Source organism: Gaeumannomyces tritici (genome assembly GCF_000145635.1).
Source record: "Gaeumannomyces tritici R3-111a-1 unplaced genomic scaffold supercont2.54, whole genome shotgun sequence".
Classification (NCBI taxonomy): domain Eukaryota; kingdom Fungi; phylum Ascomycota; class Sordariomycetes; order Magnaporthales; family Magnaporthaceae; genus Gaeumannomyces; species Gaeumannomyces tritici.
In genome coordinates, this window is record NW_008804598.1 from 3,254 (window position 1) to 14,503 (window position 11,250).

The following is an 11,250-nucleotide window of genomic DNA, read 5'->3' on the forward strand; positions in this document are numbered from 1 at the left end:
GGGCGCTAGCAACCAACCGGGCACGGATTTTCCGGAAATATGCCGGCGAATTACCGGTATTGCGGCCAAAGCATAATGGCAAAGCTAAAAAATAAAGTAAAGTTTAAATTGTACGAAAGCGCTTGGAGCGCGGAAAATTTAAAAGACCGACCCCGGGTGCCCGAAGGGGCACGAAGGAAGGGGAGGTCAAAAAAGGAACAATTTTTGTAAGCGATAGCACTTTTGGTAGGAGATTTACGGAGGCTTAACAAAGGAAACACCGCATCCGGCCCGTAACCCGGTAACCACCCGCCTCTGCACCGATTAACCCCTAACACTTTGCCGAACTTATTGCGTAATTTATTAATAAAAAGCAAAAAATACCAATCCTTTATCGTAATTTCGTTTAATGGTTGGTAATTAATGCATATTCGTTTTTTTCCGTTTTTTGGGCACAAACAAAATTCCGTATTTTATTGGAAATGTTAAAAGTTTAATTACCCTTTTTTTTTAAATCCTTTTGTAATTGCTTTTTTAACCTTTTTTATTGCTTGGGGTTAAGTTAGTACAATTTTTGGTATTTAAATTGCGCATTTGGTTTTAATTTAATTTCGTAATTAAACGGCCCGTATTTTGGAAGCACCGTTTTTAGGTTTTTTTGGAATAACTTCCAATACTTATAATATTTCGGAAATACATTAATTAATTGTTATAGCTTTTGTTTAAATCCATTGTAAAGCGTTGTTATGGTTTTTTGTAATAAAGTTCGAAAGTTGTTACTTTGCTTTGTTTCCGTCGAAATACCTTTTTTTGGTTTTATTTTTACATTGCTTGCGGTCCGTAATTATTAAGCTTTTTTAATTGTTAATAAAAGCTTTTATTGGAAATTGTTTTTTTTTAATTAATTTTTGGATTATGCTTTTGTAATTACGGAATTTTAAAAACCACATTTTCGTTCCGTATTTTTAACGCGTTTAGCGTTATTTAAAAGTTTTGCTTTGGTATTGTAAATTAAAATAATCGGTTTTAATATTAATTTATTCGTTGTTATATTTAACAAGCTTTTTTTTATAATTTTGAAAAGGTACGGCTTGTTTTTTTTGCGTATAAAAATACCGTATTGCAATATTGCTTGTAGCGATACGTAATTGTTTTAAATACCGCAATTAATTAAAAATTTTAAGCAATAAAGGCTTTATCGCACCCGTATGTAAAAATATTATTTATTTGGGCTAATTGTTATTGCTAAAGTTTTTGTTGCAAATGGTTGTTTTTTTTGTGGCTTTGGTATAAGTAAATTTTTTAATTTTTTGTTTCGAAATGCTTTATTTAAAGTTTGGATAGCTTTATTTCCCATTTTTTGCGTACTTTTACGTATTTTAAGTTATTGGGGTTGCGGGGAAATTTATACAAGCTTTTTACGTTTTTGTCGTACCGTATTGGTATGTATAAAAGCTTATATCCTATTTGCCATGCTTTGGCTTTTTGCATAATGTGGATTTAGCATTCCAATTTTTTGCATTTTTGCCATTCCAGGATTTTAACAACGCAAAGCATGGGTTACTAAAAATTGGATTGGAACATTGCTAATTTTTCGTACCTTTTGGTAATAAACCATTTGGGTAATTGCTATGCTAATTTAAGCTTGGTAATTAGCTCGTTGGTTTATTAACAAAAAAAAATCGTTTTGGAGCTTTTAAACCAAATGTATTGCATAATTTGTAGCAAAGCATTTCCCCTAAAATAATTACAAATGCTTTTGGTAATTAAGCATAAAATTATTGTGGTTTTTTTTCCTAATGCTATTTTGCAGCTTTTTAGCCCATTTTTAGCTATACGCTTGTAACCGGATATACTTTCGGTACGTAATTAAATGGTTATTACTAAGCTAATTAACGGGGCGCTTAAAATTGTTTTTAATTGTTATAGTTTCGTAAAAAATGCCGTTTTCGTTTAGTAAATTAACGTTTTAAAAGCACCGTTAAATTTTAACTTTGTTTTAAGCTTTTTTACCTTTTTGAAATTGCTTAATTATTGCTTTTAAACGTGCTAAATGCAACCTTTTTTTTGGCTTTTGCATAGCAAGCCCGCTTTAACGGAATGTTTTGTAGTTAGCTTAACTTAATATTACTGCGCATGCATATATTAAACCGTTGGTTCCAATTACAACAAATTGGTTGCGGTCCGGTTTATATTCCTTTTTTGGCTAACGTTCGGCTTGCGTTCAAAAATCCTGTAAATTAACGCTTTGGTTGCGTTTTAACTTATACTTTTGTTAGTACCGTTTTTAGTACGCCGCCCGTATGTATTTTTGCAAAACGCGGGTGTTTTTGGCGTATCGGCGAAAGCTGTTTAAACTTTTTTCGTTGCTTTTTTTTGGATTTGCTGCTTTCGAACGTTATTCGTTCGTAAAAACTTTTATTTGCTACCCAAACCTTTACCGGTTTAAAAAAAGCAAGGTTCGGGTTTTAAAAAAATTTTACAACATTTTTTATAATTAATTCGTACTTTTTTTCGTTGCTTTTTAATTTAAAGTTAAGGATTAAACTGGTTTTAACCCAAAAATTTAAATTGTACTTTTGTAAAGCCGTTTCGTTTTTAGGGTTTCGTTCCGTAACGAAAGCATTCGAAATTCCTTTTTGTTTGGCAGCGCGCAAAAGCTGCTTTTAAAGTATTTCGTTTTGTAACTTAAGGTTTTCAAACAAAAGGAATTTTAAGCCCGGGTTTTTTTTAATATGCTTGTTAATTTAAGCTTAATTGCTTTCGTTGTTAAAACCGGCGGGGTTATTGCTGCAAATTGTTACAAGGTTTTTTCGTTTGGTTATAACTAATTGCTTGCGGGGAAATTACTTTGTTGCATTTTTGTCGAAATGGTAAGCAACGCAATGGTTATTAATGCATGCAATTTAAAAAAACGCAAAGCCGGAATAACCATTATTTTCCGGTTTTATCGCCACTTTCGTTTTTCCATTTTAAAACATTTTTTTTGTTTTTTCCTTTAAAAGCAATTTTTTTTAATATGCCCAAATTATTTATATTAAAAACATTTGTTATTTTTAAGGTTTTGGAATTTGCGTTTTTTTAGCTTTTAATGCGTAGCGCCGGCGTTAAAATTTATAAAGCCAAAATAACAATTATAAACTGTAAATTTGTTGCGGTTAAACCGCCGTTGCGGTTAGTTACTTTGTATTACAAATTTGGTTTTTTAGCTTTTTTTTTCCAAACGGCGCTTATACAATTTGTTGCTAATTTTAATTACGATAGCAATGTATTTGGCAAAGGATTTGGGTTGGTTAATTTTTAAAACTTCGTTTTTTACGTTGTTTCGGAATTTATTATATAAATGGGCCATTTTGGTTTGGTTGGTTTAATCGAATTTGTTAGCAAAACGTTGGAAATTGGAAACGTACTTTAACGTTGCGCTTTTTTGTTAAAATTGGAATATTTTTTTTTCGGCAATTTATTATTTGTTAATTTGGCCAAATACGTTAGTAATTTTTTTTTCGAACCGGGCGAAATTAGCAAAAATAATTTTGGTTTTTTTTTGCTTTCGTTGTAATTTTTAAAGAAATTTGCCTATACGGGTTCGAACCATTTTTTAATTTTGCTTTTAAAGCAAATGGTTGCATAAGCAACCTTTTGTTGTTCCGTATTAAATTGGTTATAATAAAAGGCAAAAAAGCTTTAGCATTTCGTTAAAAAGGCTTTAAAAGCCCCGTCCTTTTTATTGTAGCAATTAAACGTAAAAAAATTGTACGTTTTGGTAATTATACAAAAAGTGTTAATTTGGGCTTATAATTGGGTTACGGTTTGGAATATTGCAAATAGCGCTTAGGTTGCTTAATCCTTTTCGTTTAGGTTATATATAACTTTTTCGTAAGTAAAGGTATTAAGCACTTTTTTTTTCGTCGTTATTAAAAACGGGAATTTGGGCTGGCTAAGCCGTTATTGTTATTGTTCGGTACCGGTTCGGGTGCTAAACAAAATTAATTAAAATGTTACAATTAAGCTTTTGCTTTTAAAGTAAGGCATTAAAAAAATATTAAATAATAGCACGTAATTTAACAAATTAAAAAGATTTACAAAGTAATTTGGGTGCGGTTTAAATGCTTGCTTTAAAGGTTACTTAAAAGCTAATTAAAATTTAATTAATGCCAAAGCCTTACTTAAAAATTACCTAAAACAGTAAAAAACCTTTCCTTTTTATAGCCCGTTTTTTAAATTGTTTCCAAGCTTCCCAAAGTGGTAACTTGTAATTTTGTTAACAAATTACAGATTACGTAAGTGATTTGTAACCTTGTTAACAAATTACAAGCGGCTTACTTAAGCTTCCCTGTGGTAAGGGGTAAGCGCGTGCTTTCCCTTCGCTTCCCTGGCCTCCAGTCCTGGCCGGGTGGTTGTTGGTCGTAACACAATTTTTGTTGGAAATAGCACTTTTGGTAAGAAATTTACGGAGGCTTAACAAAGGAAACACCGCATCCGGCCCGTAACCTGGTAACCACCCGCTTCTGCACCGATCGACCCTTAACACCGACACCGATTTGCAAGCGCAGGGATTTCCTCCTTAAGCACTACTTAAAGGTTTCCCCCACGCATTACTATAGCAATAGCATTAAGGTTTCGCTTATAAACAAAACAGCGTATAAATAAATAAATTACCAGCGTTAAAATACGTTAATTAAAAATATTGCAATGCAAATTAATATACCCATTACTTTACTGCTAGCGTTAATATTTTATCCGTGCAAATTAAACCTTAGCTAAGTAATAATTTTAATAAGTTTTAGCAAATAAAAGTGCGGGCGGCAATATACCGACCTAGCGAGTTTTTTATAAGAAAAATATAAATTGAACGTGGCTTAATTAGGAAAGATATGTGGGTCGTAACTTTTAATATCCTTGTACCCTGTACACACACACACACACACACACGCCCCTGATGGACCTTGCGAGTCGATGGGACGGTCCCGTCGTCCGTCCCCCGTCCTTTTTGTCCAGCCCGACGACGGCGGCACGCCAAGACACGCACCGGCCTCTCGGCTGGGATCCCGGGCGAGACGGCGTCGCCCAGCCATCCTGTCCCTCCACTTGAGCACGCTACTAGCCCGACGGCCATCAATCAATCCCAGGGTGGGGGGAACACGATACCTAGCTCCGTATATGCCGCACACCACAGTGCGTGGTTGCCTACGCCCCATTGGCGACCTGCCAGTCTCATGGCCGGCCCACTTGGTTCAGAGAGGTGGTGGTTGCGGTTGCGGTGGTGGTGGTAATGGTAGCATCACGGCGCTAAACAGCCTGGCCTGGCCCGGCAGATGAGACCGCCCCGGCTGTGCTTCCCCAAAACTACATCACCGCGAGACGCCAAGACTAGCGCAAACAAAGCATGGCTCCTAAATAAGGGCGATGGGGAAGGGAAGCGACACACAACGTTGGCGGGCAGCCAAGTCCGTCCTCCAGTCCAGCATGAGTCGCGGAGGTGCATGATACGCACCCGAACTGGTAAATAAATAAAACAATCAATCAAACAGGACAATAAAAGAGGAGAGAAGCAGTAACAGCATTACGGTAGAGATAAAAAGAAATTTAACAGTATTTGGATGCGGAGGTGTCTAGGACTTTGGCCTGGAGATCATGGTCTGGAGGTCATGGCCCTGGCCGGCCTGGCTGGGCCGTTCTCAATGTTGATCGATGAACCACGGCAGCCTCGTTCCGTCCCCTGAGGCGTACTCGGTCCCGGGTAGGGTCATGGGCAGGGGCACGCAACCCTCGAAAACGGCGCCCACACTCCCGCAGATCCCCGCGCCCTCCGCCCGGCCGTGGCCCTGGTGCTTGAGCTCGTGGCCGGAGCCTGCAGGGACGATGACCCCGCTCTCCCAGTTGCGACAGGTCATCTTGGGGCTGGAGCTCGTCCTGTCCTTCACTAGCTTGCCCCTGCCCGGGAGGAAGGTGCCGTTAGCTTTTAAGCTCGGCCATTCTGTTTCGAATATGTATAACAGCAGCATGCGGTTTGCCACACCACGGGACGAGTGACTTCACACATCGGATCGCGATCGAGGGCCGCACGAGGGCAAGTCAGGATACCCAAACGAGCGAGGCAGATTTCCTAACGGGACGGCGCGTCTTGGGGGACAGGAGGAGGTGCGTTCGGTAAAAAGCAGGCGGGAAGCGTGAGGAAGTGGTCCATGGGGTCGGCCGCCAGTTGCTATCGGCAGCGAGAAAGCAAACTCACCAGGCACTCTCGGAGAGGTTGGCACTGCCGACGTAGGCCCAGCTAGCGCCGCCGCTTGGCGCTCGAACGAAGATGATTTTGCTGTGCACCAGCACCCGCCTGGGGTTCATGTAGTCGCGGAACAGCTCCCGAGGGAAGGATGGCAAGTTCCACCATCGGGACTGCAGGCAGGTGGTGCCTGCTGACTGAGAGCACGTCGCGTCGGGAGGACATCCACTCCGCAGCTACGTCAGCCAAATTCTCCATCTCCTCGGACCGAGTCAGGTCACAACAATCACGGCTGCGTGGACTCTCACATTCCGGCCGCCTCGGCTTGCTACCACGCTCTGGAGAGAGGGGAAGTAGACACGAAACCTCTGGGCCAGGGCAGCTTGCGTTGTTGACGCGGCGCCGCCCATACCGTTCTTGGCCTTGGCTCCCTTGGATTCGTGCTCCTTGATCCCGGAGTCGCCTGGGCGTCGCTGATGTCAGTACATACCCGCCGGCCGTCCACCAAGCCAGGCAAGCTCTGGGCTCCTCTCCGCGTCTTGTCCAGAGCGCCAAGGGATGGATCCCTGCTCACCTTGGCAAGCCTTGTACAAGGCTGAACAGAATTTAGAGGTGAGGGACCCTATTGAAGAGGCCTAGTCGACGTCAGTGGCTGAGATTCACGCTAGACTCGATAAACTCAAACTTAACCTAGCCCTCCTGCAGCAGCATTGTGGCAGCTGCGTGGCAGATGTCGTGGGGGCGCGTTTGGAGACAGACGGGGTAACTAACCACAAGGTCAACCTCGATAGGCTGGTCGGTTGCCAATCCCAGCTTGTTGACCGCTCTGCCAAGACCGCAGTATCCTATGCGCAACGACTGTGAGTTAGGAATGTGATTCTCCTTGGCGAGGTGGTCATGTTTGCACGGCCGGTGTTGCAATCGGCAGGCCAGCCGCCGTCCCACTCACCAGTCTGATTCCAGGAGTCGCCCATGTGCGAGCCAGGTCTAGAAGCCTGTCGTTACTAAATCTTGAACCACGTAAAACGCCACTCTGATGTGACAATGGCGGTGGGGAAGGGGCTCATGAGAAACTCACATGCTATGAACAAAGCCATAACGAGATGTTTCAGTGAAGTCGTATTTCCGCAGACTCTTGATGAGGGACTCTTCGAGTCCTTGGGCCTTGAGAAAGTAGCAGAGATCCTCTCCAAAGCTGGTTAGGGTGTTGCCCTCTGACCCGGCAAGGTCACCAACAGGCGGGAGGTCGATTATGAAGACCACCTAGATATCCAAAATCATCAGCATACCGAATTGTCAGACAAATGTGCAATAATGACCAGGAGTGTTCTTGGACATCACCCTACGTTTTCCATAGTTCCTGTTTCACCCCAGTCATACGAGACAAGATTTCCGGATGGCACAACAATACGAAGGAATCCAGGGAACTTGAGGAGCTGGAGCTTCGAGTGCATATAGCCAAATCCATTCATGGGCGGGAAACACAGGCGGGCTATTCCTCGAGCGCTCTCGACGACGGCAGCCTTCTGTTCATCACGATAGCAGTCAGAATGGTTCTCGCACGGCGCAACCCATGGTAGATATGGTGACCGTGAAAGCGAAAGAAGACGAGAGATGCAGTGATAGATAAGAACGCTCGCACCTCTACCTCGTTACCCGCGTACGCGACCAGCGTGATCTTGGTCTTCATCGGGTTCACCTTCCGCCAAAGCCAGTCTGTATCCCACTGGAAGCTACTTAGCACCGCCATCTGCAACATGTCCTTTTGCAGAACTTGGTCGATCGTGATGTCGTCCGAGGTCATGGGCTGGCCGCGCAGCCATGTTCTCTTGACAACCCCCTTGGGGAAGACAGGGAGTGTCGAGTCGGCACCAGCTGGGGAGGCCAGAGGCCGGGAGGATGCCTTTTCAGAAGAGCGCGCGACAGAGGCAACTGGCGGCTTGGCCGCCTCAGCTATGGCCTGGCCGAGATGGGGAGGAACGATGCCCGAAGATGGATGATCGAGCACCTTTGAGCGCTGTTGAGGCCTCTCCTCGGTCGGTGAGAGGCCGGCCTCGGATGCCTTCCTCTTTGACATCCTGGCCAGGCGTTCCTCCTCCATTTTCTTCCTATCCAGGCCGAAGATAGACGAGGTGGCAGCAGCTGCGGCCGCTGGTGTGGCAGCGACAGGCGGGCCTGGAGATGGTGCCTTGGTGGCGCCATCATCTTCGCTCGGGCCAGGCGAGGAGGACGTCAGATCGACCGTCTCTCCAACGGCAGCTCTGTCTTTGTGGACAGACGGGGAAGCGCCTTCCGGCTCGGGAGAGACATCCTGGCCCATGGAGAGGGCGATGGCGCGGCGGAGCGCTTCATCCTCGTCCTCCCCGTCGTTGAACTCGGATGCCCAGTTTGGGTCCATTATGCAGGAAACAAAAAACCGCTCGGGAGCCCTGTGCCTTGTAGCAATCGCCCGGGAATTAACGAAGATTCCCGTAATGTTGGTGATTCGGGACGGGTACTCTGCTTCTAGTTGACGAGGACGCGTTTGTTAGCGGTTGAACCCAGAGTGGGGGCTCGCGAAAGCAGGTGACTTTCCACGCGAGTACCGAGTTGCGAGGCGGGCAGGGCCTTGATGGCGTCTTGGCGCTCGTCCCGCCGCGGCCGGTACGACATCAACCGCCAAAAATGCGACCCACCTAAATCGAGCCCCCATTACCCACTTGTGGAGCGTACAGGGAGGAGCTAACCTGCAGCGCGAAGGAAAGACTACCTCCGCGATAGCTTTAAAGCATAAGCGTTAATTAATGCGCTGTTATTGGTGCAGGTGATAACGTTAATCGCGACTTATTTGTTGTCGAAAGGCCTGTTGAATGGATTGAACATCCCCACATATGGTGGGACCAGCCAGTTCCCTGTCCCCTGATTGGCTGGCCCATTTGCGGCCCTCGATCTTGGGCCCCGATGGAAGGACTTCCATCGACACTGAGCGGGTTTCCATTAGAGGTCGTACATAGAGATAAACTAGGACAGAACGGACCAGACCACCCCAGCCCCGCCACTGAATGCCAACCACTTCTTTTTGCCTCGTGGTGCTTTTTTCCAAGGCCGTTTTGCCGTCTATCGCTGTGTGCTGCCCCCGTTATTGGCGAGGACCAAGCGCCGATGATGAGCTAGCACTATCAATGACGACCGCGAAGCCGTGCTCAAAAGCATGAGCTTGTCTCAGCCCGCCCCTGCTATATGAGCCCATCAACACCCCCGTGTCAGGCCCAGCCATCATCCCAGGGTCTTCCACCGCACACAACGTATCGCGAGGGTTTCTCGGGCTACCATAGAGCAACATGTCGCAAAGCCCAAGGCCCAAGAAGGTGGCCGTCATTGGCGGTGGTGCTGCAGGAATGGTCCGTATATGCTTGTACCTCTCACGATAGCAGCTCGCGCTCAAAGATTCTGACAGTCCAACCTTTGTCTTAGTCCTGCGCTACAACGCTTGCACAGCACCCAGACAAGTTCAAAGTCACCGTCTTTGAACGATCGCCGGTGCCTGGTGGACAGGCAACCACTATCCCCATCGACGAGGCTAGATTCGGCGCATCGTGGTTGAACAATGGCGTCCAGGGGGGATCAACGGTGGGTTGTTTGCCCTGCAGCACCGCCAAAATCGTTAGACCCGACGTTGAATCTAATCCCTTATCTCTTCCTCTTTCCGTAAAGATATTCAAGCACACGTTCAACTTCTTCAAAAAGTACAACCACGAGCCTCGCGAGGTCCAACTTCAGGTCTCGTTCGGTAAGGGCGTCGACGGCTTCTGGACCAACTGCTTCCCGAGCAGGCTCGTCGAGCAGTTCTCTGGTGACATCAAAAAGTTCGGTCTGTTCCTATTTCTGGTCAAATGGGGCATGCCTGTGCTTGGCCTCATCCCCATCCACCTTATGATGCGCCTCATGCTGTTTAGTAAGGGGTTCGAGGAAAAGATGGTCTATCCCTTGATTGCGCTCTTCCTCGGGACGGGGAACCAGACGCGCCACGTCCCCTCGGCCATCGTCGAGCGGCTGTTTGACGACCCCAACATGCGGCTGTGGGACTACGACAAGGGCACTCTGCTTCCTAACCTTCCAACCATGGTCACGTTTGACAACCTCGGCTCCTTCTACGAGGAATGGCGGCAAGATCTCGTGCGGCGCGGCGTGTCGATCCGCCTGAACAACGAGGTTGTCAAGGTTGCGGCGCGCACCAGCAAGGGTATCCTACTGCAAACGCGGGTGGTCAACGATGCCGGCGAGCCCGTGTCGGAAACGGGCCATGAGGTTTGAAAACACACTCATTACTCTTACAAGACACTGTTGATGACTGATCCGACCATTTCTAGGTGTTTGACGACATGGTCTTTTGCACCCTCGCCGACGACGCCCTGCGCATCCTCGGCGAGTCCGCCTCTTTGCGCGAGAGGTTCGTGCTGTCGGGCGCCAAGTTCTACGACGACGTTACCGTCACGCACCACGACCACGCCTACTTCAACCGCCAGTACGAGACGCGCTTCAAGAACGACCTCTGCGCGTCGCCCCGAAACGACGCCCAGCGGCAGCAGGTCGAGGTTGCTCGCGGCGACAGCGGCGGCAGCGGCGGCGGCAAAAACAGCTGCCCGGACGACGATGACGACGACGACGACGGCGCCGCCGCCGCCGACGCGTCCCCTTCCCATCCAGCCCCGTCCGGAGGCCAAGGGTTCCGCCCCATGTACTTCACAAAGAGCTACGACGGCGTCCAGTCTAAGATCGAGATGTCGTTCGACTGCAGCAACTACCAGCACCAGCTCATCGGCGCCGGCGGGCGCGAGCATGTGTACCAGAGCATCTTCCTCGACAAGCGCTGCGAACACCTGTGGACCATGGGGGAGATCAACGAGTCCAAGATCATCAAGCGCCAGTGGTGGCACCAGCTCGGCCACCGGTGGCAGCACTACCTCCGCGTCGTGCCGTGCATGCGCTTCCTCAACGGCAGGAATAACACGTACTTTGCCGGCAGCTGGACCCTGGTCGTGAGCCGTCGCCGTCCATCTCCGTGCCCCCCC

General features: G+C 46.8%; 3 protein-coding genes across 3 annotated transcripts; 1 reads left to right on the top strand and 2 right to left on the bottom strand.

Annotated features, from left to right (window-relative positions):
- Window positions 1-1,198: 1,198 nt before the first annotated feature.
- GGTG_13797 (hypothetical protein) lies at window positions 1,199-1,613 on the bottom strand (the record flags this gene model as incomplete). The annotated part of the gene is made up of 3 exons (XM_009231717.1): window positions 1,199-1,261; window positions 1,348-1,460; window positions 1,580-1,613. Coding segments are annotated over 3 exons (210 nt in total), but the record flags the coding sequence as incomplete, so codon positions are not given.
- A 3,432-nt stretch (window positions 1,614-5,045) lies between these two features.
- Window positions 5,046-8,818, bottom strand: GGTG_13798 (tyrosyl-DNA phosphodiesterase domain-containing protein). The gene is made up of 9 exons (XM_009231718.1): window positions 7,842-8,818; window positions 7,546-7,725; window positions 7,278-7,462; window positions 7,149-7,186; window positions 6,971-7,044; window positions 6,774-6,834; window positions 6,508-6,662; window positions 6,212-6,396; window positions 5,046-5,913 (listed from the first exon to the last, which is right to left on the bottom strand). Exons 1-9 carry the CDS (start codon window positions 8,595-8,597, stop codon window positions 5,658-5,660), a joined length of 1,890 nt encoding a protein of 629 aa, XP_009229982.1. The 5' UTR covers window positions 8,598-8,818; the 3' UTR covers window positions 5,046-5,657.
- A 371-nt stretch (window positions 8,819-9,189) lies between these two features.
- On the top strand, window positions 9,190-11,217 carry GGTG_13799 (hypothetical protein; the record flags this gene model as incomplete). Its single annotated transcript, XM_009231719.1, has 4 exons — window positions 9,190-9,579; window positions 9,653-9,808; window positions 9,893-10,486; window positions 10,549-11,217. Coding segments are annotated over exons 1-4 (1,479 nt in total), but the record flags the coding sequence as incomplete, so codon positions are not given.
- Window positions 11,218-11,250: the final 33 nt, after the last annotated feature.

Coding starts and splice junctions, on each gene's coding strand:
- GGTG_13798 (XM_009231718.1), bottom strand. CDS start 8,597: ATGGACCCAAACTGGGCATCCGAGTTCAACGACGGGGAGGACGAGGAT. Junction 7,187..7,277: donor TATGGCTTTGTTCATAGCAT/GTGAGTTTCTCA, acceptor ACAGGCTTCTAG/ACCTGGCTCGCACATGGGCG. Junction 5,914..6,211: donor AACCTCTCCGAGAGTGCCTG/GTGAGTTTGCTT, acceptor CCTCCCGGGCAG/GGGCAAGCTAGTGAAGGACA.